The 24,819-nt window shown below is 50.0% G+C and overlaps 17 protein-coding genes and 4 non-coding genes across 21 annotated transcripts; 12 read left to right on the top strand and 9 right to left on the bottom strand.

The window, feature by feature from the left end:
• Positions 1 to 67: 67 nt before the first annotated feature.
• Positions 68 to 523, top strand: YALI1_C19833g (uncharacterized protein; the record flags this gene model as incomplete). Its single annotated transcript, XM_068282386.1, has 1 exon — positions 68 to 523. One exon carries the CDS (start codon positions 68 to 70, stop codon positions 521 to 523), a length of 456 nt encoding a protein of 151 aa, XP_068138487.1.
• A 289-nt stretch (positions 524 to 812) lies between these two features.
• Positions 813 to 2,120, top strand: YALI1_C19840g (uncharacterized protein; the record flags this gene model as incomplete). Its single annotated transcript, XM_501816.3, has 1 exon — positions 813 to 2,120. One exon carries the CDS (start codon positions 813 to 815, stop codon positions 2,118 to 2,120), a length of 1,308 nt encoding a protein of 435 aa, XP_501816.2.
• Positions 2,121 to 2,541: 421 nt separating this feature from the next.
• YALI1_C19857r lies at positions 2,542 to 2,637 on the top strand. The gene has a single exon. It is a non-coding gene; the product is annotated as a tRNA-Leu (tRNA).
• Positions 2,638 to 2,924: 287 nt separating this feature from the next.
• Positions 2,925 to 3,422, bottom strand: YALI1_C19866g (uncharacterized protein; the record flags this gene model as incomplete). The annotated part of the gene is made up of 1 exon (XM_501817.4): positions 2,925 to 3,422. One exon carries the CDS (start codon positions 3,420 to 3,422, stop codon positions 2,925 to 2,927), a length of 498 nt encoding a protein of 165 aa, XP_501817.2.
• A 578-nt stretch (positions 3,423 to 4,000) lies between these two features.
• YALI1_C19872g (uncharacterized protein) lies at positions 4,001 to 4,993 on the top strand (the record flags this gene model as incomplete). The annotated part of the gene is made up of 1 exon (XM_501818.3): positions 4,001 to 4,993. One exon carries the CDS (start codon positions 4,001 to 4,003, stop codon positions 4,991 to 4,993), a length of 993 nt encoding a protein of 330 aa, XP_501818.3.
• Positions 4,994 to 5,155: 162 nt separating this feature from the next.
• Positions 5,156 to 5,521, bottom strand: YALI1_C19885g (uncharacterized protein; the record flags this gene model as incomplete). The annotated part of the gene is made up of 2 exons (XM_068282387.1): positions 5,156 to 5,343; positions 5,410 to 5,521. 2 exons carry the CDS (start codon positions 5,519 to 5,521, stop codon positions 5,156 to 5,158), a joined length of 300 nt encoding a protein of 99 aa, XP_068138488.1.
• A 1,097-nt stretch (positions 5,522 to 6,618) lies between these two features.
• Positions 6,619 to 7,401, top strand: YALI1_C19898g (uncharacterized protein; the record flags this gene model as incomplete). Its single annotated transcript, XM_501819.3, has 2 exons — positions 6,619 to 6,652; positions 6,857 to 7,401. The coding sequence occupies 2 exons, from the start codon at positions 6,619 to 6,621 to the stop codon at positions 7,399 to 7,401; spliced, it is 579 nt and encodes a 192-aa protein (XP_501819.3).
• A 179-nt stretch (positions 7,402 to 7,580) lies between these two features.
• Positions 7,581 to 7,824, bottom strand: YALI1_C19909g (uncharacterized protein; the record flags this gene model as incomplete). The annotated part of the gene is made up of 2 exons (XM_068282388.1): positions 7,581 to 7,667; positions 7,711 to 7,824. 2 exons carry the CDS (start codon positions 7,822 to 7,824, stop codon positions 7,581 to 7,583), a joined length of 201 nt encoding a protein of 66 aa, XP_068138489.1.
• A 206-nt stretch (positions 7,825 to 8,030) lies between these two features.
• On the top strand, positions 8,031 to 8,545 carry YALI1_C19912g (uncharacterized protein; the record flags this gene model as incomplete). Its single annotated transcript, XM_068282389.1, has 2 exons — positions 8,031 to 8,195; positions 8,252 to 8,545. 2 exons carry the CDS (start codon positions 8,031 to 8,033, stop codon positions 8,543 to 8,545), a joined length of 459 nt encoding a protein of 152 aa, XP_068138490.1.
• A 389-nt stretch (positions 8,546 to 8,934) lies between these two features.
• Positions 8,935 to 9,371, top strand: YALI1_C19921g (uncharacterized protein; the record flags this gene model as incomplete). The annotated part of the gene is made up of 2 exons (XM_068282390.1): positions 8,935 to 9,079; positions 9,148 to 9,371. 2 exons carry the CDS (start codon positions 8,935 to 8,937, stop codon positions 9,369 to 9,371), a joined length of 369 nt encoding a protein of 122 aa, XP_068138491.1.
• A 1,696-nt stretch (positions 9,372 to 11,067) lies between these two features.
• On the top strand, positions 11,068 to 13,044 carry YALI1_C19943g (uncharacterized protein; the record flags this gene model as incomplete). Its single annotated transcript, XM_501820.3, has 1 exon — positions 11,068 to 13,044. The coding sequence occupies one exon, from the start codon at positions 11,068 to 11,070 to the stop codon at positions 13,042 to 13,044; it is 1,977 nt and encodes a 658-aa protein (XP_501820.3).
• A 575-nt stretch (positions 13,045 to 13,619) lies between these two features.
• Positions 13,620 to 13,693, top strand: YALI1_C19968r. Its single transcript has one exon. It is a non-coding gene; the product is annotated as a tRNA-Val (tRNA).
• A 364-nt stretch (positions 13,694 to 14,057) lies between these two features.
• On the bottom strand, positions 14,058 to 14,402 carry YALI1_C19976g (uncharacterized protein; the record flags this gene model as incomplete). The annotated part of the gene is made up of 1 exon (XM_068282391.1): positions 14,058 to 14,402. The coding sequence occupies one exon, from the start codon at positions 14,400 to 14,402 to the stop codon at positions 14,058 to 14,060; it is 345 nt and encodes a 114-aa protein (XP_068138492.1).
• A 504-nt stretch (positions 14,403 to 14,906) lies between these two features.
• YALI1_C19981g (uncharacterized protein) lies at positions 14,907 to 16,919 on the top strand (the record flags this gene model as incomplete). Its single annotated transcript, XM_501822.3, has 1 exon — positions 14,907 to 16,919. One exon carries the CDS (start codon positions 14,907 to 14,909, stop codon positions 16,917 to 16,919), a length of 2,013 nt encoding a protein of 670 aa, XP_501822.3.
• Positions 16,920 to 17,267: 348 nt separating this feature from the next.
• On the top strand, positions 17,268 to 17,873 carry YALI1_C20005g (uncharacterized protein; the record flags this gene model as incomplete). Its single annotated transcript, XM_068282392.1, has 3 exons — positions 17,268 to 17,293; positions 17,369 to 17,697; positions 17,740 to 17,873. The coding sequence occupies 3 exons, from the start codon at positions 17,268 to 17,270 to the stop codon at positions 17,871 to 17,873; spliced, it is 489 nt and encodes a 162-aa protein (XP_068138493.1).
• YALI1_C20007r lies at positions 17,498 to 17,593 on the top strand. Its single transcript has one exon. It is a non-coding gene; the product is annotated as a tRNA-Leu (tRNA).
• Positions 17,874 to 17,944: 71 nt separating the features above from the next.
• YALI1_C20023g (uncharacterized protein) lies at positions 17,945 to 19,105 on the bottom strand (the record flags this gene model as incomplete). The annotated part of the gene is made up of 1 exon (XM_501823.3): positions 17,945 to 19,105. One exon carries the CDS (start codon positions 19,103 to 19,105, stop codon positions 17,945 to 17,947), a length of 1,161 nt encoding a protein of 386 aa, XP_501823.3.
• Positions 19,106 to 19,777: 672 nt separating this feature from the next.
• YALI1_C20032g (uncharacterized protein) lies at positions 19,778 to 20,845 on the bottom strand (the record flags this gene model as incomplete). The annotated part of the gene is made up of 3 exons (XM_068282393.1): positions 19,778 to 19,955; positions 20,527 to 20,632; positions 20,779 to 20,845. 3 exons carry the CDS (start codon positions 20,843 to 20,845, stop codon positions 19,778 to 19,780), a joined length of 351 nt encoding a protein of 116 aa, XP_068138494.1.
• A 235-nt stretch (positions 20,846 to 21,080) lies between these two features.
• YALI1_C20054g (uncharacterized protein) lies at positions 21,081 to 22,187 on the bottom strand (the record flags this gene model as incomplete). The annotated part of the gene is made up of 1 exon (XM_501824.3): positions 21,081 to 22,187. One exon carries the CDS (start codon positions 22,185 to 22,187, stop codon positions 21,081 to 21,083), a length of 1,107 nt encoding a protein of 368 aa, XP_501824.2.
• Positions 22,188 to 22,786: 599 nt separating this feature from the next.
• On the bottom strand, positions 22,787 to 22,857 carry YALI1_C20061r. Its single transcript has one exon. It is a non-coding gene; the product is annotated as a tRNA-Gly (tRNA).
• A 962-nt stretch (positions 22,858 to 23,819) lies between these two features.
• Positions 23,820 to 24,617, bottom strand: YALI1_C20078g (uncharacterized protein; the record flags this gene model as incomplete). Its single annotated transcript, XM_501825.3, has 1 exon — positions 23,820 to 24,617. The coding sequence occupies one exon, from the start codon at positions 24,615 to 24,617 to the stop codon at positions 23,820 to 23,822; it is 798 nt and encodes a 265-aa protein (XP_501825.1).
• Positions 24,618 to 24,819: the final 202 nt, after the last annotated feature.

Here is a 24,819-nt window from a genome sequence, read left to right on the forward strand (position 1 = left end):
AGATTTCAAGAAGAGACGATAGGAAATGACGATGATGAAGATTGGTGATGAAGAATGGTGATGAAGAATGATGAATCACCCCAACTGCCAAATCACCACCACCAAATCGCCACCACCAAATCGCCACCACCAAATCACCACCACCAAATCACCACCACAACCCCCGGCCTCCCCCGATCACGTGACCAGGATACCCCAGAATGCAGATTCGCTGCACGTCATTATGTGGTGGTCAGTCCACCTCCTCCCAAACTCTCCAACTCTTTCACTTTTGGTTTCGACACAAAACGACATCGGCCAGCTCAGCGACAGTTTCCAGCACCAGCACCAGCGCCATCCAATCCGCCGATCACGTGACCTGTCGACTACTCACGTGCCCCATTATCGATTCGTGTTTGCAAGCAAGGCGGCTTTTGAAGACTGCGGCACCGTTTTATATATATTTTTTTTTTGGTTTTTGGTTTTTGGTTTTGTTTTTGTTTTTTGGGCTTGGACAGAAATCTCGACTAGTTGTCCTTACTAATCATCGTTTGACCTGTGATTCGCACCACAAGTCATAATTACGCATCGCATCTCATCGCACAGCATCGAATCCGACCTACTAATTGCATCACGTGGACATTGGACCTGAGCTTTGATTTGATTCGTTCAGAAAAACACTCGGCATCCATCATACTAATTGTGACTGTTCGGAATTAATCACGACATTTACAAACACACAGTCACTCACACAAACTAATCATATCCTCACGACACATCGGGTGAGCACGTGACACACACACACACACACACACACACACACGCACATACTCATGAGCGACATGGAAGACGACTCCCTTTTGGGAATCCCCGACAAGGAGGAAAGCGTGGAGGTGGAGGTGAAACAAGAAGACTCGAAGGACGCAACGCCAAAAATCGAGGACAAGGAGGAACATCATCAGCAACAACAGAATGGCGGCATAGCACCGTCCATGATGGGAGGTGGTGATGCAGGAGGAGGGCCCACCAGCATGAGTATTGCTCCAGGCAGTCTCAGTGGAGCAGGAGGCACTGGGGGAGTTGCAGCGGCAGCGGCGGAAACGGCAGCGGCAGGAGCAACACCGACAGCAACACCTGCAGCATCTACGCCTGCGGTCGGAGGCACTCCTGCCCCGTCTACTGCTGCTGGATCGTCGTCAGCGTCTCGTCTTCAAGTGGACGATATGATGACTGCTTTCCAGAAGCAGCTGGGACCCAACTGGGAACGGTACAGAGACGTGCTCACACATTTCTTGGTGGGTAGATTGAGTCGACACGAGTTGCAGGAGGCGCTGGATGGCATTTTGGACCGATCGATGGTCAAGATGCACAACCAGTTTCTGCTGGCCAACCTGTGCAACTCGCTGCGAGCTGCTCCGGCAGACGGGGCCACTGGCCGAATGACTAGTTGGAGTCGCAAGCGAGGCCGAGGAGGCGCAGGCGCGCAAAAGGTCAAGGGAGACACACAGATGGCCCAGCTAAAAAAGGAGGTGCTTTCTCTGCCGCCGCGTGAACGAAAACGGATCAAGGCCATCACACGAGAGGCCGGCAAAAAGGGGTACATCTCGTCGACGATCATCAACACACGACAAGCTATGCTGCCCCGGATTCCGTTTGTGCAGGATAAGGATCAGGTTGGAAAGCAGGGCAACACAGTCACGTGGACCCAGGACATTATCCACGCGTATCAGACGCAGCTGGCTACAGAGTCGCGTGAGCTTCCCGATGCGGACCACCTGCGGTCGCGCATGATTGGCATTGCCCTTGAGCACGGTGTTCTTGGGGGGCTTGGCCAGAATGTCGTTGAGCTGATCCAGGTGGGACTCGAGTACTATCTCAAGGGCATCATTCAGGAGACGATTGAGATGGTTAAGCTGCGCAAGATAAAGGACAAGGAGGCGATTGCTACGGCGGCTGACATGGCAGTGGTTCTGGAGAGCACTCCCAACCTGACGGTTGAGACGTGTGCTCCTGTTTACCGACTCAACAATGTCATGTTGCAGAACGATGAGGTGATTGAGGAGATGCAGCCCAAGGAGGAGCCTCTGGGTGACAAGAAGGAGTTGAATCATTTGCTGGATGATTTGCTCGCGGAGTTTTAGCCAGTCGACGATCGAATCTACGACTGAGGTATCAACAAGCGCGATCCAGTCATGTGAACTGCTCTTGGTATCATTTGTCCCCAGGCTACAACTCCACGAGCTGGCGTCCAGAGTCCAGTCTTAATTTATAGTGTATAGAGATGTATTATATGGGCCTGTCATCGAGCGGGTGACTTAATGGTGGTGTATTCAGTAGTCGGCTTGAGAACTGGTACAGATTCTTGCAGCTTCCATTCTAGTGATCGTGGTTATGGACACCGGGAGTCCGAGACAGTTTATATCCATATCTGACTGAAATATCTACGTACTTCCATGCGTGCCCAATGGCTTCTCCATGGTACATTGCTGAGCGTTTTTTTCCCAGAATGACCCGCCAAATGTCACCTCAGCTATGTTCAGGCTATCCCGGACTCCACAAAAGGGCAACCTGGCCGAGTGGTCTAAGGCGCCAGGTTCAGGAGACTGAATCAATATCCTGGTCTCTTCGGAGGCGAGAGTTCGAATCTCTCGGTTGTCAGCGTGCGAATGGCGCGTATTCTCTTTTTACTCTTCGTCGGGGTGAGTTCCATCGCATGTTCCATCGCATGTTAGGAGAGAATGTGCTTTCTCAGGTTCCTTTTGTAATATGCACGGGAATGACCTGGATACAGGTCCAATGGCAGTATTAGGTCAATGGTTGTATTATTCAGAGGCACTCATGCGAGCTCGTCGACCGCTGAAGATCTGACAGTTGCTCATGCTAACATGCTGAATCTGTTGTAGGATAGAACTGCGGTCTGACTATAAGTAGCACAAGTCTCCATGCTAAACGCCATGTCCACTCATCTTGGCGAACTGTAGGAACCGCTGTTGATCGTCCGGTGACAGGAGCTTCCACAGCTCGTCTTCGGGGACCTGGTCGAGCAACTCGTTGAGCTCATCCTCCTCCTCCTTGGTCCATTTCGGCTCCGTGGGGCTCGAATCCAGCTCCTTTCTGATCTTGTCGGTGTCAACTCCCTTGGGCACCTCGTACTTCCACCCGTCATATTCCTGCCCGTATCGATCCACAATCTCCAGCACCTTCTTGCGATCGGCCACCTTGTCTGGATTCATGTGGCTGGAGTTCTGGAACTCGTGCTCCTCCTCCACATTGGTCTTGTAGAACTTTTCCGAGCAGAAGACGTGTTTCTCGCCCTTATAACACGCCAACGAACAGTATAACGACTGACATTTGGGACAGCTGTAGTTGCTGGGATTGGGGCAAAAAGCACACGTGTGCGACTCGGCCGACAGAGACGAAGCGTTGGTCGACGGTTTGAGCATGACAACAGACCGGAGCGTGGTGGAGCACAGTTGTCAGGTCAGACTGGTGTTCTAGAGTTTCTCACAGGTTATGAGCATCCTGAACGTCACCGGTCATGTAGAACACGGCCAAACATTAAGGATGACAGTATCGTATTGGTGCTGGTACAAGTACGATATTTGTAGCTGGTGACAGTGACAAATGAAAATTTAGTTCCGCCAAAATAGAACATACAAAAAATATATAAAATTACAGTATAATGATTACATAATCAAACTGTGAATTTGATAGCAATTGATATAAAACGTATATAAAAAGAATCCGCGCTCGAATTTTCTCCTGTCTATCTACCTGGAATCCACCTCACATCACTATATGCCTTTATATTCACCTCTTTTCGGGCTGTGGGGGCAACCTAAACTCTTGCTTTCACATGCTACCACTGCGTTTTCCAAAAGTCGTCAAAAGTGCGATAAAAGCGGGATATTTTGGGGAAAAATCAATCTACTGAATCCCTGTCTCTTGATCTAGGTGGAACACTGATTTTTCTCGTCAATTTCTTCATTCTGTCACCATCAACTAGCTCTGAATTGATGCCATGGTCAACAGTACTACCCCTACCCCCACAAGCACAACTCGCCACCTCCTATCGAGCCAATACATCACCTGCATCCGAGTCTACGCGTGGGGATTGTGTGTTGGAGGCCGTCTAACTCACCATCTTGTGAGCGACACAGATCGGGTGCTTACTAAGATCAACCATAGTTCTCCGGGACTGGACTATCGGGGCATTCTGGAGCAGATGGATGTTTTGGGGGGCAAAGGGCTGGCTGATTGGCTCCAGCAGGGACGGTGTGAGAACGAGATCTTTCTCAGCGCTCTCGTTCTGTACCTGTTCCAGTGGATAGATGGTATTGACAAGGTGGTTGACAAGTTGTATAGGAGGACCTGTGTTGAGATTGAGCTGTCTTCGGGGCCTGCTAAAGGTGAACTGAGAGATGAGGACAACCCAGGGTCGGCGTCTCAGCGTGTTTTACACTGGTTTCAGACCAAGGTTCCCGTTTTGGAAACGGTATCGTTCTGGTCAAAACTTGTGGGCAGGCAAAACAAGACTGAAGGAGCCTTTTTCAAAGTCAGACACTCCACAATTCCTCTTTTAGACACTTTGAGGACCCACATCAAACACTACAAGACATGTCTTCCCTCTGTTCTCGGGCTTGGAGATGTTTCGGGCAACCCCATTCCACTGGATGCTCAGTATCTGGCTGAGGAGATGAACATGAAGATCGTATTGGGCAACAGTCGACTTGTGGAGGCGTTTCCAGCTGCTCAGGGACTTGCCAGAGACTGGATTGATGGAGCTCTGATGGTCACAGCCATCATGGTCCGGAGCATAGTCTGGTGGAGTGCCTTGTTGGGGGAACAGGAAGACTCTGCGTTGAGTGACGGGTTTGAGGAGATGGTGGGGGGTGGAGGTGTCGAGGAGATGGATTTTATTCAGTATTTGGAGCAATCCAGGTTCCAGCAGAGGTTGCAAACCCTCAGTGACTGGTTCTCTCAGCACAGCGGGGATACAGCTAGCGTCGACTAACCTAGGCCGACCAGACCGACAATGTTTGATTACAAAATTGCAGCACCCGCACTGTTCAGTTATCAGAACACACCCATGTCATAATACTGTGTTCATGGGCATAATAGGCGGGAATAGACGGCAAAATAGGACCAATTGAGTAGGATACAGCGTCGGTTGTGCTCATAAGTGCGGATCAGTGCGGATCAGAGCAGCAACTTTGATTCTACTACTATATCCGTCATAAATCGAAACTACCATCTGTACAAGTGCGTACAGTACAAACTGTTGATGGCAAACCTGATGGCAAACCTGGCAAACCTGGTCTTCAGGCACACATACCTGAACTAATAGCTTCAGGAACATGACACCTGGTCACTCCATTTGACAAGGCTGCCTGTCAAGCCACCGTCAGCTGTCAGACTATACAGGGTGACAGATTCTCCAAGAAACACCCATGCCCAGTTTATAATTGCGAGCTATAGACGGGACTATCGTGACGGGCGAATGAAGAGCATTAGCCAGGGGGACGCCAACATTCACCAACATTCACCGACAGCTGGCGATTTTGCCCATGTACAACTGGTCTGGTCGTATCGACAATGTGTCATCTGGCTACATACTCCACTGGCTTGACTCCAGGCAGCCTCTGGAAGCAGCCATCAGATAAAGGTGGGGGGTAATCTTGGGTTTGATAGAATTGCCGCTATTGTATAATATTGCCAGGTGGCTGTTTTTGGCCGGTTATTCTCCATCGAAGCACGTGGAAGGGTGGAAGGGTGTGTGGATGGACTCCAGGTTCGCAACTGCGCAACCCGGATAGACATGCACATGGCCCACCCTGCATTTGTCTGTGGTGCGTCTCTAACGTGGCCGGAAATGTTCATCGTCGTCGAGTTACGGGTATTCTCTCCGTCGTTCGTCTTTTGTCCTTTGCTGGCTCTGCACCTGCCCGTTGTGTATATTATCCACCCCAGGAAAAAAAATCAAGAAGTACATTGTAAAAACAAAAACCAAGAAGGAAAAAGAAAACAAAAACCAAGAAGGAAAAAGAAAAAGGAAAAAGGAAAAAGGAAAAAGGAAAAAGGAAAAACACAGTTGTACTGTATGTATATGTACTGTCCGGAATACGAAGAGATCGACGGAGGGAGCCGGGAAAAAGGGCGGAAATAAGACGAAAGAGATCTTGAGTCGGAAACCACACAAAACCCCGTCGCCAGAGTTTGGACACACACAAGTAGAACCTTTCATAGATCTAAATAATATATCCACTGTGCAACCTACTACCATGTAGCCCAAATTTAAACCCATTTACACCAAACAAAAATTAGCCCAAAAAATTCTTCCAATTAGACTAAGTTGGCTGGAGAGTAATAGACAGACCGACAGAAGTAATGGACCCGAGGGAAAGAAAACACGTCCCGGCAGACATGGGAGGAGCAGTCACGTGACCGGACCAGAGACCTGACTCTCTCGTCCAGGCCACCCCTCCATTTCCCTCTACCCCGCTATTCCACCCCTTTGCTCTCGAATTTAATCACACTGCATCTATGCACTAGGGGCTCCTTTGTATGCACCTAGACCCGCTCCTCCACAACTTTAATAGTGTCTACTTCTTCCTCCATGGCGACGAGAGCAGCATGAACATGATGGAGGAGCTTGAGAATCACGCCTTGAAGAGTGAGTATGGCGCTGGGGGTGGGTGTCAAGGGGATCCGGTGGCTGCGGCGGTGTTGGGGCCGCTTTTTGCCGCTTTTTGCCCGCTTTTTGCCGCTTTTTGCCGCTTTTTCCGAGTTTTTCCGACCAAAAAGTCGGTTAATCCAGACAAATTCTTCACAGCTCGGAGTGTCTAATTCGGTGCAAAATCGTCATCTTCTAACACAGTCCTGGTGGTTGGAGACTCGGGGGTGGGAAAAACCAACATTGTGGGCCGGTTTCTACACAACACGTACAATCCTCACGCCAACTCGACAACCCATGCCCAGCAACACATTCACACACTCAATATCGGCCGAAGAAAAGTCACGGCGCAAGTCTGGGACACTCCCGGAGGCGAAGAACACATGGGAACCATGTCTGGGCTCTATGAAGGAGCGGTGGGGGCCATGCTCGTCTACGATGTAACGTCGGCTCAGTCGTTTCAAAACATCACAGAATGGCTCGAAGATATGAAGGAGGAGAGAGACGACTACATTGTGCCGATGCTGGTGGGCAACAAGTGCGATCTCGACAACCAAAGGGCATTTCCGGTCTTTGATGCCGAGTTTTTCGCCATTCGGAATGACATGCTGTTCATGGAAATCTCGGCGCTGGAAGGAACCGACGTGGACTTTGCTTTCAAGACCCTACTCAACCACTGTTGCAGGTACAGCAGTTCGCATTCCACGTCCACCAAGTCATTCACCTCGTCGTCCTTCACTTCCTCGTAAAGGCCACAAGAGAGCAAAAAATATTTATTCAAGGAGAGGGTGGAGTCCAGATTTGCTCCAGGAGTTATACAGTTTATTGATTCTGATTATTAAGAGCTAGCACTTGTAACTAACTAGCATCTCTTCCTGGCGCACCTTCACGTCACTGTTGACAAGACATGTCTCAGAATTGCTTTTGTTCAACACTGACCGTTACATTGTTCTGTGCAACTGTGTGTTGCAAGTAAAAGGAGGCAGTGGTTGCAAGATGGAGAGTTATCAGTGATCTCCTTGGTCCTGGCGTCCGTTATAATCACAATTGTACTTCACATTGCTCGTCAGACACTGCACAGAGGATGGTAAACGTGGGACCGGCCCAGTACAGTCAATGTAGCACGAAGGAGTCATAATTAGGACATTTAAAGACAAAAGGGAGACTCTCATGCCTTCTTGTGAAGCTCAGGATCTCTTCAAATGTCATTTGTAGCCATCTCCTACACTTTGCAGGATCAGTAATCCCGAACGGGAATGAGCTTTCAACACAACATGACGGAGGCGGTAGAGAAGCGTAGGTGCTGATATCCGTATTTAAGATCCCCTATGCCACGAGACGTAGGACTGTGCTAATCCACTGCTTATAAACCCACTCCATGCGGCTCTGGAATACGGGTTCTTGCCGAGATACCCGAAACTTAATTGATACTGTTCAGTCGGCGTGGAGAAGAGAAAGTGGAGTGGATGGGCGGGTAATCATGCTGGAAATATGTCATATTTGGTATCATACTGACCGCGTCGAGCTCCTAGAATCAACTGTGGTTTTTTTGGAGCTTTAGACGTGACATTTGGCAGAAAAAGGACTATCCCCTCAAAGCCTACTAATCATTTCCAAATACTCAACAATCTAGTTAGTGTTAGTTGGTCACGGATCAACGGAGTGTCTGGAGAAGTCTCTCCTCAGACACCGGAAAATCTCACAAAGCACCTGCAATCATCCAAAGATGCCCAATGTAATGTTGCGTCTACGTCGAGAGTAAGACATTACCAGCTTAGGTTGGAATTTGCCCTCTTTTGGAAAGTGAAACATACCGAGGACAATCTTTTTTCTCCAGGGCCTTCCGAGTCTGGAGCCAATGTTGTTGTTGAATGTATAGCTCTTCTGCTATAACTCTTGTGTCAACGCGTTGCTCGTGTAGATCCTCCAGTAAGATTGCTCTGAGTCCACGGACGATCTGATGCGGCCCCATGCTTGTGCTCCTTGAGGTGTGCACCATCTCAATCGCTTACTAACACGTGTCTTGAACGCGAATTGTCTCTGATTTACAGAGGATGTGCACCGGGGCGCGTTTCCTGTCGATCCGCGGAGACGGATGGTTGAGGGCGGTATCGGTAGTTGAGTGTGGGTCGAGATAGCAAGCAAAGAATATCATTGCAAAGCCCCGGCTATGGCGATTCAAGCGATGCCCACAGGTTCCATGTTCATCCATTCAAAAATGTCGAGCATTTCTGTCCAATAGCTGAGCATGTGATTGTGTGTGACCAGGACAGGCATGGGAGATGTACCCGCGCGGTAGAGACAACCCAAACGTTCTATATCTTTGCTCCTTTTGGTCATTCAATCACAACTGTAACTTCCGCGGGCTCGGGGGTATCTCCATGGCTGCTATCTCCACGGTCTGTAGCTATAATTACACAATGGAGAGTGGGTAATCATACAGCCAGACCTCAAAAGAAGCGAGCGAGAGATGAGGGATTTAGCCGGGCTCTGAGCAACGGCGGCCAGGACCAGGAGTGAAAAGCATCTTCAGAGGCGCTCGGTTGCCAACCACAGGCTCCTATCGGTCCTGTCTATCTGGCGTCCACATGTCTTAGTCGCGTGCCATAATATCGCTGCCGTGCCCATCGCCTTTCCGTCGCGTACAAGGAGAAAACCATGTATGCAGGCACGTGTCCGCAGAGTAGAGACATTCTTGTTGGACATAGACTTGGTCTAACTGACGGCCTTGTTGGTCGTGTCGAGTTTAGCGAGAGCCTTGACATGTTGTAGCCATGACGGTCCAAGCCACCGCTCCACCTCCGTCCAAGACTGCCAAATGGGGAACGCAGTCGCTTCTGGTCATGCTGGATAACTGCAAAATCCGCCTTCTTTAGGTTGCTACCCCTTGAAAGTGGCCGACAACACGTGAACCGTGAGTCTATCTCTGTAGAATGACGGGCGTCGACGCAAGAATAAGCAGCGCGATCTAAGCGTCCTCAGCGAACCCAACTGTGAGACACGGCTTGGGTCAACAATGTACGTCTGTAGAAGTCAGAAGTCAGAAGTCGGAAGTCAGAAGTCGGAAGTCGGAAGTCCAGAAGTCATTGAAGTCATTGAAGTCATTGAAGTTGGTCAGCAGAAAGACCTCAGAAGGACTCACAAGGACCTCAGAAGGACCTCAGAAGTTGGACAGTGCAAGTGGGTCAGTTAAGTACGCCGTATGTACACACTGTACACCACTGGGACGTAGTTGTAACATACAAACCAAGTCGGGGCACGACAGCACTCTTTCACCGTCGCCACAAGAATACTCAGTCTCCAGCTCTTGGCGCAAAACAAACGTTTCCGCAACAACACTGCCCATACCAAGCGCCCAGGAGCCCCACAATCCGCCAAGGCCCAGGTTGCTGCCTTATGATGTGCTTTTTAGGTGGAACATTGACATGTGCATCTGTACTTGCAAGTCGAGTGAGGATCGAGTCCCGTAGTAGTTGGCCATGGCCGTCCTTGCCAGCAGAAGAATGGCACGGGAATCTACGGCGCGGGAATCCACGGCGCGGGAATCCACGGCACGTGATCTGTCGCTGTGACCTGTCGCGGTCGCCCTCCTGACGCCCTCTCGGTTGCCTTCCACTCCCCTAACCGCCTAGCCCGGCTGAAGCCAGTTGCTCCAAAGTGTAACGTAAAAAGTTCTATTTTGAGCATTTTTTTTGCCCATCACCGCAAGTTAAGGTTGGACTTTTTTTTCCCTGCAAAACGCTGCTGTAGCGAGATAGACAACCAGCCGCGGCAAAACCGGCCTTCTGGGGCCAAAGCGCGGATATATAGCGGTTCCCGGGACAAATATGCCCGTGATTGTACGATTTCCGTCTTTATCTGGCGATTTTGAACCCCGCAAACCCTCCAAAAACCGCAGTGTTGGGTGGTTTTGCACATTTCTAATTTTGGTTGGTATGTACGTACCATACAGACACTGCCTCCTGAGTTAAATATGTGAAACGCGTGAAATTTGAGGTGGAGCTGGCGGTGATTGGGACGGATGGAATTGAGGCGAGGAGGTCGGCGGCAGGCGGCTGGTCACGTCAAGTCCTGATTACGTGCCTTGTCGGTCGCCTCCCCGACTCCGCCTCATCCCCTTCCCCATCGTCGCCCATATCTCCGACATATCCCACATCATGTCTCCGCCCTCTAGTGCTAGCCACCATTAGCTCCAACAGTGCACCCTACATAGTGGGTAGGAAGAGAGACCCCCAAGCCAAGTACAAAGTGCAAAGTAGACTAGGAGCGCAGCTAAACTTGTGCGCGTTACGTTAAAGTTGCTGCTGTGTGACACCTAAGTCAAAGTAGTAATACACACCACATTACGGCCTCCTTCTCCTCCACACACCACACTACCACCACCACACACTCGCTACCCACCACCCACCGTGATAATGCGAAATCTGACAGGGGAGCCGGAAAACCCGTTTGACCAGCAGTCGTACCAGTCATCGGACGAGCGGTCGCACGGGTCGGGCGACTACCTATACCCCGAAAACGACAGCTACCACGACGTTACCAGCCAGACGGACACGCCAAACCCCAGCGGCACCGAACATCTGATGCCGCAGGTGCCCAGCCGGGCCACAAAGCCGTACTTTGACAGCAACCACGACGGCGCCTCGTCACGACAACATCTGGTGGACCGATCTTCATCTTCGGGCTCACTGGCAGGCATGGGCGGAAGCATGACGCCCAACGGGTTTGATCGGTACCCGGACCGGATTTCCTCGGTCAACATTCGATCTGCCACAGCGTCCGAGGTCGGCTCCATCTCGGAGAATGATGACAACCCGTTTGTGGTGAACGCAGACTTTTCGCCGTTTGGCGGCTACCCAGCATCGTCCTTCCCCCTGCACATTGACGAGAAGGAGCAGGACGATTATCTACACAACCCGGACCCGGTGCTGGACCAGGAGATGGACAAGCGGTGCCAGTGCCAGAAAATGGACCGCCGGGGAATCTCGTCGCTCATCGCCTTCATTCTGCTCATTGGCGGCCTGATTGTTGTCTTCATCGTTCTGCCCATCCTCACTTACTCCGGAGTCACTGAACGAGTGGCACACCCCGTCGTGCACAGGGAGGTCGAGGTGCTGTCGGCATACCAATTCCCCCAGCTCTCGTTCCGAAAGGAGCTCGTGGACCCCGATACCCCCTCTTCGGCCATGACACATACCGCCGACGACGGCTCGAAATGGGACCTCGTTTTCTCCGACGAGTTCAACATGGAAGGACGAACCTTCTACCCCAACGACGACCCCTTCTGGACCGCCGTCGACATTCATTACGCTGCCACCAAGGATCTGGAGTGGTACGACCCCGATGCCGCCATCACCGAAAACGGAACCCTGGTGCTCCAGCTGGACGCCTTCAAGTCGCACGATCTCTACTACCGATCTGGAATGGTCCAGTCGTGGAACAAGGTCTGTTTCACTCAGGGATATATTGAGATCTCCGCGTCTCTGCCCGGCCAGGGTCGAACCCCCGGTCTGTGGCCCGGTCTCTGGACCATGGGTAACCTGGGTCGTCCCGGCTACCTGTCCACCACCGATGGTGTGTGGCCCTACGGATACAACAGCTGTGATGCCGGAATCACTCCTAACCAGTCTTCTACTGATGGTATCTCCTACCTGCCCGGTCAGCGACTTAACAAGTGTACCTGCAAGGGTGAGGAACATCCCAATCCCGGTACTGGACGAGGAGCTCCCGAGATTGATGCTCTTGAAGGTTCCGTCGGCCCCAAGGTCGGTGTTGCTTCCCAGTCTCTTCAGGTCGCTCCCTTTGATATTTGGTACATTCCCGACTACAACTTCATTGAAATCTACAACGCCTCCGTCACCTCCATGAACACATACGCCGGAGGTATGTTCCAGCAGGCCATTTCTGGTATCACCATGCTCAACAACGACTGGTATGATGTGGTCAGTGTGGAAGGCCAGGACGAGTCCGAGCTGCATTACCAAACGTTCGGTTTCGAGTATCTCAACGATGACGACAAGGGCTACATCAAGTGGTTTGTGGGCCAGGACCCTACCTTCAACCTCCACGGCTACGCCCTGGGTCCCAACGGTAACGTGGGACGACGAGACATTTCCAAGGAGCCCATGTCCATCATTATGAACCTGGGTCTGTCCAATTCTTGGACCTACATTGACTGGCCCGCTCTTAATTTCCCCTCTAAGCTGCGAATTGATTACGTTCGAATCTACCAGCCCTCCGATCAGCACAGTATCACCTGTGACCCGGACGACTACCCTACCTACGACTACATTGAGAAGCACAAGAACGCGTACGAGAACGCCAACTTGACCCTGTGGACCGATGCCGGTTACACCTTCCCCCAAAACACCCTGATGCACAGTTGCACTTAGGCGGGGGGCCCAGTGGAGGAACCAACATACATGAGTCGCCCAAAAACGACTCCTTTTTATAGAGTACATTAAGCATTAACGGTAACAAGAGTGCGTAGACAGGCTACAAGTAGCCAAATATGGGAATTGGTAGTGCTATTTCTAGATCCCCAATGGTTTGTAAATAGATCAAGTACTGTGGTAAAAAGGAAGCTATAAAGGCCGGGGCGATTAGTCATGCGTTAGCTGCTCTACAGCTGCTCTAGGTTTTTATTCTCTTTTATTCTCTTTTATTCTCTTCTATTCTCGTATTTTTTTTTCTGCATTTTATTTTATTTTGTTACTCTTATATTCACACTCTAACTAAACAGTTGCTATTTCTGAATCTACGGTAACTCCATTTCTACCTGTCAGAAGTGAGATTTGAAAAAACAATCGGGTCATTCTCGACCAAATTATGAAGATGACGTTTTATTTGATCCTATAATTCCGCGATATCACTCGTTTCGAGCAGCTTCAGAATTTGAAAATAGGGTTCACACGTGACATTTTTGGCCCATTGTGTATGAAATTTCATTTGGGACGGCAACTTGTCTGGTTTCTTGGTCTAGTTGGTCATGGCATCTGCTTAACACGCAGAACGTCGGCAGTTCGATCCTGCCAGAAATCACTTTTTTGCTGTTCCCGACACCATCCGCTAGTATATAAGTTAGATGCCTGCGTGCTCGAGAATATGGATGCCAACTCTGCGCTTGAGTCTGTCTTCGTGTTCTTTTTGAATTTGATCTTCGTGAGGTGTATTTTGTTTACTTGATGAGGTGTGATTTCGAGTGACTGTGGAGAATAGAGTCCTATGGCGGCAGCATTCGGCATTCTCGTCGACCGTCCTCCGCTCCGCACAGTACATACGGTACTCAGAGTGCCATCGACTCCAACGGTTACACATGCACCTGTCACACTACCACTACCAATACCGCAGCTGTATCGTATGTACTGGTAAATGCCTTCCGAAACCTTTCTTGTTGGCTCTGACTTCAGCTTAGACTCCCGAGGAACGGCCCAGTGTTTGGCAGGTTGTCCGCGGAGGAAGAGGCAGATTTGGACTTGCAAAGTTCCATGGAGAGCGGCAGTGGCAGTGTTTGTATATGCGGAACTTGTACGATTACTTGTACGTGTACTCGTACATCGATCTGGTCCGTGGAACAGACTAAGCGGACAAGATAGCGATGAAAGATGAGTGTTGGTGAGAAGAGTCGGTAGTTGACTAAAAACCGCATTACAACAAGAGGCATGTATAGCCAGAGGTGAATAGAATGTCCAAAGTTGTCAAGGCAACCATGGTTTCTGTAGAAGAAACTGGCCAGGCGTCCAGTACCCATATTTCGAGTCTGCTTGACAAGACATGTGTAGGTGTAGATGTAGGTGTAGATGTAGGTGTAGGCGGTACGACGAGGTCAGTCCAACCCTCCATTCCCTGTACTCATAGGTACACGAGTCTGACTTCAAAAAATACCTCCTACGGTGCCTGACTGGAGACAGTGAGACCCTAACGAAACATTTCAGAATGAACTTTCATCTGTCATCGCTTCCAGCAGGGTCTCTCTACGCCTATTGTGCGGGTCTGTCGTCCTTCTGCAACGTCATCTTCACATTGGAGAAGTACAATAAGACCGTAGATCGCACCAAATCTACTTGGCCCCGCTACTTTAACGTCCAACATCTCTACCCTCCACCTCCCCTTCTGCATGCAATGAGACATTTACTCACACTTGTCAACTAACTCAAGCCCCTTGTCAACTAACTCAAGCCTCGTCAACTAACTCCACCACACTACTTGAACTTTATGGCGCAGATAAGAGCCGCGTCAACCTCTTCCCATCGCGATGCAAGTCTGTGTAAATTTTATACAAAGAAGAGCAACGGAATTGCAACCAAAAGTTATCCTCATAAATCGCCTTTCCGCACACTTGTCAACGTCTCCATCTCCACCACTTCCGCATCCTCTCGTGACCACCAGCCACACGCCTGTGGGTGCCCTAACCCCCAAACCTCCCAACACGTCCTTCGGTTCTCATCACCAGGTCTCCATTGCTATGCCGAAATTTAACATCAACTCGCCGAGTTTCACTCCCAGTGTGGTGGACAAGGCGGCTATCGACTCCACGGGTCCCGCTGCGCCCGCAGCCGCGCCCGCCTTTGTGCCAGGCAAGTCGCCCATCGACCTGGAGCAGATCAAAAACAAACTGACCATCAGCAAAGACAAGAAGGAGAATGCGAAAAGCGCACTGCCCAAATTGAACCCTGCCGTGGCCGGCTTCACGCCTGGCGCGTCGGCTTCAGGCTCAACCACGCCCAAAATGGCCACAGCACCCAGCTTCCAACCCAACCAGACATCGGCCATCAACACAAACAGCAACAGCAGTGCGTCAGCAACGTCTCAGAGTGGCCCTCCCGGCGCCTCCTTTCAACCCAACCAGTCGTTCCAGCCAGGCGCAGCCTCATTCCAACCGCGTTTTCAGTCCGGACCGTCTCAAATCGAACCTGGATACGACAACTACTACGATGAAATGAGTAACGGAGCAGTCATGGCAGCAGCGCAGAACCAGCAGTTCCCCCTGCAGTACCATCTGTACGCACCCCACTACCTATCTGCATCGCGACAACGACAACTTCTGTCCCACCAGAAGACAGCAAAGGACTTCTTTCTGGACCCTCACCTCCACCAGCGCCTACACAAGCAATCCGAGGACCTGCTCAGGGTCGAGGGCTCGTCCAACCTGCCGCGGTTCGTCGACAAGTACCATTCATTGGTGTTGCTGGACTCCAATCTCAACACCAAAGAAAACGGAGCTCCAGGAGAATCGCCTCAGTGGGTGTACAAATGCATGAACGGCAAGGACGGAAAACAGTATGCGCTACGGCGCATTCAGGGATTTGTGCTTACCAATGAACAGGCCATGACCAGCGTAAGAAAGTGGCAGAGCATTGTGCACCCTGCGTTTGTGTCTCTGTGCGAGGCCTTCACCACCCGAGATTTTGGAGACGCGTCTCTGTGCATGATTTACGATTTTTTACCTTCGGCAGAAACGCTTTTCGACCTGCTCAACCGTGGTCAGCAGTTTTCCCGTGACGTGATCATCTCGTATCTCCTGCAACTGCTGTCTGTGCTGGATACCATTCATTCTGCTGGCTTGGCTGCCAAGACCGTGGACCCCACAAAGATTCTGGTCTGTGGCCCCGGGCGAGTCCGACTGAACTGCTGCGGACTTTATGACGTGATCAATTTTGACAAAGACGAGAACGTTACGCTTTTCCAGCAACAGGATCTTCGAAACCTCGGTCTGCTGGTCCTCTGCTTGGCATGCAACTCTGTGGAGGCCACTAAGAATGTTGAGCAGAGTCTCACTCGTCTTGACAGTGAACTTCAGGAGATTGTGCAGTATCTGCTGTCTTCCAACACATCCAAGACTGCCTCTAGAGTGCTGGCATCTCTAACTCCTCTTCTGACGGCCACGTTCAATGAGTCTCTCAACACCAACGATTCTCTGGAACACGAGTTGCGTCGAGAGCTGGAAAACGGACGGTTGGTGCGGCTCATGGCCAAGCTCAACTTCATTACTGAGCGGCCCGGGCCTGATCCAGAAATGTCCCAGCAGTGGTCCGAGACTGGAGATCGGTATTTGATCAAGTTATTCAGAGACTATGTTTTCCATCAGCAGGACGAGATGGGTAAGCCGGTTATGGATCTGGGTCATGTTGTGCGAACGCTGAACAAGCTGGACGCCGGAATTGATGAGAGAATCACTCTGATCAGCAGGAACGGACAGAACTGTCTTATTGTGTCCTTCAAGGACCTGAAGCAGTGTATCGAGAGTGCGTTGAGGGATCTCGAGTAGAGGAGGCAAGTGTTGCAGATGGCTGGATCGGTTGGTCGTTCTCTCTGGCATGCTGCTCTGGACTACATCGGCTGAGGGTGCGCGCTCATGTGTTCAGATCTAGGTGATGCAGGGCAACATTTACTGGTACTGGGCATGGTGGAGAGTGTGTGGCAACCAGAACGAGTTGGAGTGATGATGTAATGAATGATTTGAAAATGACTGAGGTGGTGGTTGGTAGAATGTGGCCAGGTACTGTATATATGTAGATGAACTGTAAGGTGGCGATGCACGACAAGCGGTGTAGGAGTACCGAGTAATTGTACATGGTTGCTTACGGGAGCCAAAGTTCACAGGTATGTATGGAGCATGATCTATAGGGGTGGGAAAGAAAAGTAGATTAGTTGAGTTATCTGGAGTTGTTTGGTTGCCCCTAAGCTGTCAAAATTGGACATTATATTCATCTAGAGGCGCTTTAAGAGATTGCCGCACTCAGATAGTATCATTTGGGCAATTTTTTTCGGTTTTTTTTTCTTTTCTTCGGCCTCTTCTGTTTTTACGCCTTCTGTAAGTCCAACCGACCTCGGACTCCACATTGGGGCAACCTGGCCGAGTGGTCTAAGGCGCCAGGTTCAGGAGACTGAATCAATATCCTGGTCTCTTCGGAGGCGAGAGTTCGAATCTCTCGGTTGTCAGCAGCAGAGCGTGAGCTCTTCTTTTTTTTCTTCTTCCTCTCTCTTTCTCATTGGAAATTTTTTTTTTTTGGTGAGACTCAACGCAGGTAGGTGTGTTTACCCAAGTGACAAACAGTTGCAGTATCTGTTATAGTACTTCATTTAAGAACAACCCCGTGGGCCACTGTCCATATCAGTCACGTGTCACTCGCAATGTACTTATGTAGCGGAACAGATGCAAGCAGCACTCTCCTGTTTGATCACCACCTCAGACCTATTCTATATGTCCAATAGTGGATGAGGTGGGCATTCATGTTAGGATATGTCGATATCGTCTCATTTGACACTGTCAGTGGGCGTTTACAACTGTCCTTAAACGTAAACATGCCCATCCATCAACCGTCTCGCAGTTCTGATCAAACTCGCTGCAGCCGCCTGTTTTCCATCGTCCTCCAACACACCACCCGTCACAAGCAGCCCCGAAGTATGGCCGACCCTGAGCATACCATCTGGGGTCTTTGTGGCCATCTCGTTCACCACCGACCCCTCCAACAGCGCAGCAATACCAATGGCCACAGCTCCAGTACCAGTGTATGCTCCGTGCGGAATTCCCATTGAGAAAATACGGGCAGTCACGTCAATATCTGTTGCTTCCATGGTTTCTCCATCCAGTCGCCTGTACGTTTGGGGCTTGGATACAAACGACACCTTTGGAGTAGCTGGTCGTTTCGCAGCATCTTCTGGAGTGTCAACAAGACCCATAGTGTAAGCGCCCTGTTGTCGAATGTCTTCAATTTTTGCGAGAAACTTGGGATCCGACAGCTGAGGAGGCAGCTCCGTTCCTTTCAGACCGAGATCAGCTGCTCTCACAAACACCGTGGGGTTACCTGCATTGACCAGAGAAGCCTCGATTGTAGATCCGTCTTTGAGAGTCAGTGTGTCGATAGCGTTGTCTGTAGGAAGTGTTTTTCCCGACGAGGGCTTCAGAAAGTCGATTCGGAACGCCCTGGCTGTACCGGAGACTCCATCCAGTGTATCCTCTCCTTCATAGATGGGCAGGCCGTCCTCCTTGGAAACCGGGACATGGGCAATGATTCGCTGATCCACGTTTGTCTGCCAAATTCGCACCTTTTGGACCAGGCTGTCACCCTCTTCCTGTGGCTTCTCCTTCACCAGCCGCTCCTCAATGGCGTAATGGGCCACTGCCGCCGTCAGATTACCACAATTGCCGGTCCAGTCGATGATCGGCTTGTCGAGACTCACATGACCAAAGTTGTAGTCCACGTCGTAGGCTGCATCTTTGCTTTGGTTGATGATGACGATTTTCGACGTGCTGGATGTTGCCCCGCCCATACCGTTGAGCTGCCGTTTGTACGGGTCTGGCGAGCCAATCGCCTTCAACAGCGTCTTTTCGAGCTCGGAAAAGTCCACCGGAACGTCCTGTTTGTTGAAAAACAGCCCCTTGGACGTTCCTCCTCGCATCCAGACTGCGGCGAGCCGTTTTTGGGCGTTTCTGACAAGACTGGGGAACATTGCAGATGGTTGCGAGTTGCAAGACAGCTAGTCGCAAGTTTATTAGGCGAAACTGCGTGCGGCTTGGAAAATAATTTTAAAAAAAAAAAATTAAAATCGCATTTTTCACGCTAGAGCAATGGTATGGTATGGTACGGTACGTTCGTTTCCAAACTCGCAGCAGGAGATTGTGGAGAGCTGTGTATACGTAATAATTGATATGGTCAGCTGGTGGTCCAGGCAACGAACGACCTTCAAAAGATGAAGGGCACGTCGATGACAGCGTGTACCTCCAGTGTACTACTGCCTTGAACTCGACTGCTTTTACTGCTGGCTACGGAGTAAGATGGTGGAACCAGGAGATGTGGCAGTACCTACTTGGTGAACAAAAGGGTGGTTCCCTCCACTTTCTAATCAGTGGCCTGTGGCAATTATACCGTACAAGTACTTCTAACACCAGGCTGAGTGATTCTTGTAGGTGTGACTTACTAACACCAGGCTGAATTGGTTCTTGTAGGCGCGGTTCTAGGGGCAGAGTCCAAAGCACAATGTCCAGCCAGTTACTTGGTCTCTTCTTATATATTCTTGAGCTGGGTGTCCGTCCGGAGTGATGATTCTGTACGACAAGTTCTCCTCAAGGGGAGATCTGTTTCAAACACGGGAATGCTTCTGGAGAGGCAGGATGGAAAAGATCTAGACAATCTGCGTCGGTGGGATTCCTGACCTTACAGTCTTGAACTCCTTGGGAGAGTAGATTCGGGTCTCCTTGTGGGTGTCATCTTCGTCGGCATCCGCTGGTGTCTTAGCAGCGAGTCTTCGGAGTTCAGAAGGGTCTTCTTCGGGGGTAGTAGAAGGCTGCCACTGGATTCTGCTGATTGTAACGGTTCAGTACGAACAGGAGTAGGAGCAGGAGTGCAGTCAGACCCACTAAAGGATGCCATAAGATCCAGTTGCTGTGGATGGAGAGACGTCAACCCAACAGTCATGATGGTATGAATTCTCTCCTATTTTGGTTGTAAAAGTTCTCTGATCCTCCATGGCAAACGAATCCCCAGGATTAGTGAAGTTTTGCCAACAATAAACAGTGTCTATTGCTCCTCTAAGTACTTGTGCTACAGCAAAAACAGTGGTAAGATCAAGTAAACTGATCCAGTAAACTGATCCAATGACTGACCCAGTGAACAGATATCAGACATTACTGGTACTTCAACACTGTCGGCTCTGACAAACAGTCATCACTTCGATCTTTGATATTCTGTTTTTACTGGTCTTGACAAGTGGACAACTGTTTGGTCATTCTGGAAAACAGTATCAGGGTAGAATTTCTATCCCTCAGGATGGAACTGCTATCCCTCACTTCAGAAACAGTACAATATCGTTCTGTAGAAGTAAGAACATTGTAATCGTCTCGATCGCACAAAAGACCCCGCATCTCTCATCACTTAACCCGCCTCTTCTGGAACTGTGACACTGCGAGCTGCTGTCTCTCCAATTCCGTCTTCCATGACTTAGATATGGCGATACTGGACTCGTACTTGTTCAGAGCAGCTGCTGAAGGCCTCGGGAAAAGCAGTATCCAGACAAGACAAGTATAGTACAGTACATACTGCATTGAGAAAGACCCACGATAGACTCTCGGCGAGCTTTAGAAAGTCGTCAGGAATACCAAATGGGGTGCAAGAGTGACTGTGAACATGCATTGTCATTCTTCAGATCACAGTCGAAGATTGCGAGAGAAACATCACCTCGGAAAGCAGCCATGTGGAGGGGTTACTAAACATGTTAATGTCAGGTAGTCGCCGTCACCCAGCTCCGGCCTTCATCGTCACCCTTGTCATTGTCACCGATCTACGGTCTAGTCATTGTCACCGATCTACGGTCTAGTCATTGTCACTCTTTGTCGTAGTCTGCCTCACATTCTTCGACTTCGAATCTGCGATAAAAGATGACACAATCTCATATACATGTTATTCATTTGCTATTTAAACAAATACCTTCACTTCTGCTGGTGCTCCTTGTGCTCCTTGTCGTCACCGTAGGCCTTTGTACCATAATGGCCGTTGATACAGATGATATCCTGGGGTCTGTAATTCTGCTTTCCCGAGAAAAAGACCTCGAGGATCTTCTTGGTACCCTCAGCGTATCGGCCCTGGGCGTCGATGGAAGTGCCGGAGATGTGGGGAGTCATGGCGTTTCCACCGCCGTACTTATTTCGCATGGTTCTCCAGGGGTGGTCCTTGGAGGCAGGCTGGGGGAACCAGACGTCACCGCCATATCCTCGGATCTTGCCCAACTCGAGAGCGTCGACAATGTCCTCGGTGACGCAGATGGCTCCTCGAGCAGTGTTGACGAGCCAAGCGCCGTCCTTCATGTGGGAAATGAGCTCCTTGTTGAAGAGACCCTTGGTGGAGGCGTGAAGGGGACAGTTGATGGTGACAACGTCACAGAGAGAGAGCATCTCCTCCAGAGACTCGACTCGTCGGCATCCAATCTCCTTCTCCACATCAGCTGGCATAGCCTGGTAGTCGTAGTAGAGCATCTCCATGGGGTCAAAGGGCTTGCATCGCTTGAGCACTCGCTGGCCGATTCGACCGCCTCCAACGGTGCCAATGACCTTTCCCTCGAGATCGTACGAGTCCTTGGCGACAGCAGCCACATTCCAGCCGCCCTCGATGATCTGCTCGTGGGCGGGCACAAAGTTTCGGACCAGCACCAGCATGGTCATAACGACGTGCTCTGCGACAGACTGGACATTAGAACCAGTTACCTCAAGAACAGAGATATCTCGGGCGTTGGCTGCGTCGAGATCGACGTGGTCGGAGCCAACACCAGCGGTGATGCAGATCTTGAGCTTTTTGGCCTTGTCAATTCGCTCCTTGTTGATGTAGCCGGGGTGGAAAGGGGTGGTGATGACTACATCGGCATCGACAATCTCCTTGTCAAGCACAGAGTGGGCACCGTCCTTGGAAGAGGTGGTGACAAGAGTGTGGCCCTGTGACTCGAGCCAGTCTCTGATTCCGAGCTCGTTCTCGGTGCATCCAAGTAGCTTTGGCTCATCCTTGGCGTGGGAGCCGGCATCGTATAGAACAAGAAGGACCTTCATCTTGGTGGTTGTAGTGGTATGGTGGTGCTGTGGTGGTGGTGGTGTGCGTTTTTGTGCTGATGGTGATTAGAGAGGACTTGGAGCCCCTTTTATATCGTTTTTTCGCCATTTCGTCCCCGCCTGGTGTGTATAGGTTGCATTAATCCTGCTGAATCGCGGCGTTTAGACGGATGGACTGTGCGGCTCATTTATTTCAATATCTTGCTAATTAAGCGAAGAACTTTGCAGCTCCATTTTCGACGAATTAGATAGTTACCTGGTAGTGAAAGTAAGGAAATCAAATCATTAGGTCATCTTAATTCCCCCGGTACTATTGAAGCCATGTTTTTCTACAAATATACCGCTTTTTTGACCGTCTCGAAACATCCGCTAAACTATTTCCGAGCCGCATCAACGGTCCATGTGAATTTCCGAGCCGCACCAACTTGGGCCGGATTATGCAAACAAACAATGCACACATCTGAAAAGCACCAGCTCGCAGAGGTGTATAAGCCTAGGGGGAAGGAATAAAAAGTACAACAATTCAATATCAAAAAGATTACACCAACCACGAATCTCGCACTACAAAAATTAATTACTAGTTAGATCTCTGAACGGATTGCGCCGACCCGGAATCGAACCGGGGGCCCATCGATGGCAACGATGGATTTTACCACTAAACCATCGGCGCTTTTTTTCTTGATGTCAAAAATTGAAGTTTCTATAACTATCCAATAATGAGCCAGATCGGCCGTTTTACTAGATGTGATAATTTCAATAAAAGATAAAGTCTTCTATGGGTCATTAATTTCCTCTGCTCCTTTTTTGTAGAGTTTCAAGTTATTTTGAATGATTTCTACGTTATTGAAAACTTCAAATTTGGAGCTCTTGTTTTTGAAACCATTGACACATGGTGGCTTGGGGTTTGGTTGAATTCCAGAGCAACACGATAACTCTTGTTACACTTATTATTGTTATTCTTGCCTTTAGTGTGTGTCTTTCCTGTATATCTCGCGTTTTATACAGGATTAACATCGACCCTGGATGTGGCACGATCCAAAACATGGCGTATCAGAAACTGAGACTCGAAGAGAAGCTGGTGGAGTTGATTTCCTAGTTACAATTCATTCAATTTCTCTATCTATTCACTACTGTACTTGTTTTCTTGCATCACTGACTAGGGTGAGAAGTCTACGGATGGAGGCTAGTGAGACCTGCGGGACGAACAGATTTCCGATTGTGGACATGATGCGAGGTAATGAGATGGGTTTTCAACTGCAATCAAAGCAATCTCAAGCTGTCTGATTCAGTTTGTATTTCCCAAGTTCAACATTTCTGCGATACAAAATTAATCGGAACACTTTTTTCAGACTGGTGCAACTGGACCCTTCATCGCGAAACTTGTAGCAAAACAGTTCAAAGGCAAGAAACCAGTTTCTACTGATGGAAATCTTTCGGGGAGCCGTTCACATCCCCCGACCTCGTGAGATTGTCTCCCTTCTGGACAGACCATGTTTGGACACATTCCAAAGGTCCAAATAATAGCACTTTACTGTAGTGTACACTCTGGCTAACATATACCGACACATCCATTCGTAAGCATAATATTAAGAGATACGGTCATTAAGAGATATAGTTGGTGCAGTGCCGTCTTCAGTTGGCTCGGGCAACCCATCTCAATCTAACGTAACCCGCATACCACTTTTTGGAATGAGGTTCGTAGTTGGTGGTCTTGAGGGTATCGACAATGTAATCAAGAGCCGCGGACCGCTTGCTTTCATCAATCTCGCTCAGGAAGTTGAATCCGAACAACTCCAGCCACTTTCGAAGCCCCTCGCCTTCTGCGAGCTCAGTAGATCGGTAGACTCGCTCAATCTTCTCGACCGAAAAGCCCGCTTCCTGGAGAAATTTTGCAATAACATGTTCATGGGGAAAGTACCATGGCGAGGCAGCAGCAGCCTGCTCAACGGTTTTGTTTCCAAACTTCTCCACGGCCATAATGAAAGCGGCCTGGATCTCGGCCACGTTTCCGAACCCGCCCATTTCACACACAAAGGTGCCTCCGGGCTGGAGCAGGTGGTGGATCTTCTTGAATACTGCCACTCGCTGGGAATCCGTCTTAGTCTGCGACAAAATCCAATGGAAAGTGGCGTTGGAAAACACCTTGGAGTACTTGTGAGAGTGGTTCCACTGGTCCAGCTTTGAACAGTCCACCACCTCGGCGTTGAGACCGCGGCTTTGGCTGAGCTCGACCATGTTGGACGAGTTGTCAATTCCGAAAATGGACTCGCACCGCTTGCTGAGATCCTGGGTCAGCTTGCCGTCTCCACATCCAATGTCAAGGATGGAGTCTGAAGATTGCGGATCGAGCCATTGCTGCACGACAGAGGTGAGCTGAGGCACAAACGCCGCGTCCTCTGTGTATTTCTTGGCGTTCCAGGGATCTGACATGGTGAACAAGTGTGTGAAAAGTCGGACTGGGGTTCTTGTGGATTCCCGGACCGCCTCTTCTCTATATATGTTGACGTTGAGCGATATCGCAAACTCTAAACCGAGCGATATCGGCGGTCTAAAGGGGGATCTGGAGAGCAATAGCAAGAGTCAAACCAGAGTCTTTCAAGGTGGATAGGGCCGAATTGTGCTAGAAATGATC

The sequence above is a fragment of the Yarrowia lipolytica genome, chromosome 1C (genome assembly GCF_001761485.1).
Source record: "Yarrowia lipolytica chromosome 1C, complete sequence".
Classification (NCBI taxonomy): domain Eukaryota; kingdom Fungi; phylum Ascomycota; class Dipodascomycetes; order Dipodascales; genus Yarrowia; species Yarrowia lipolytica.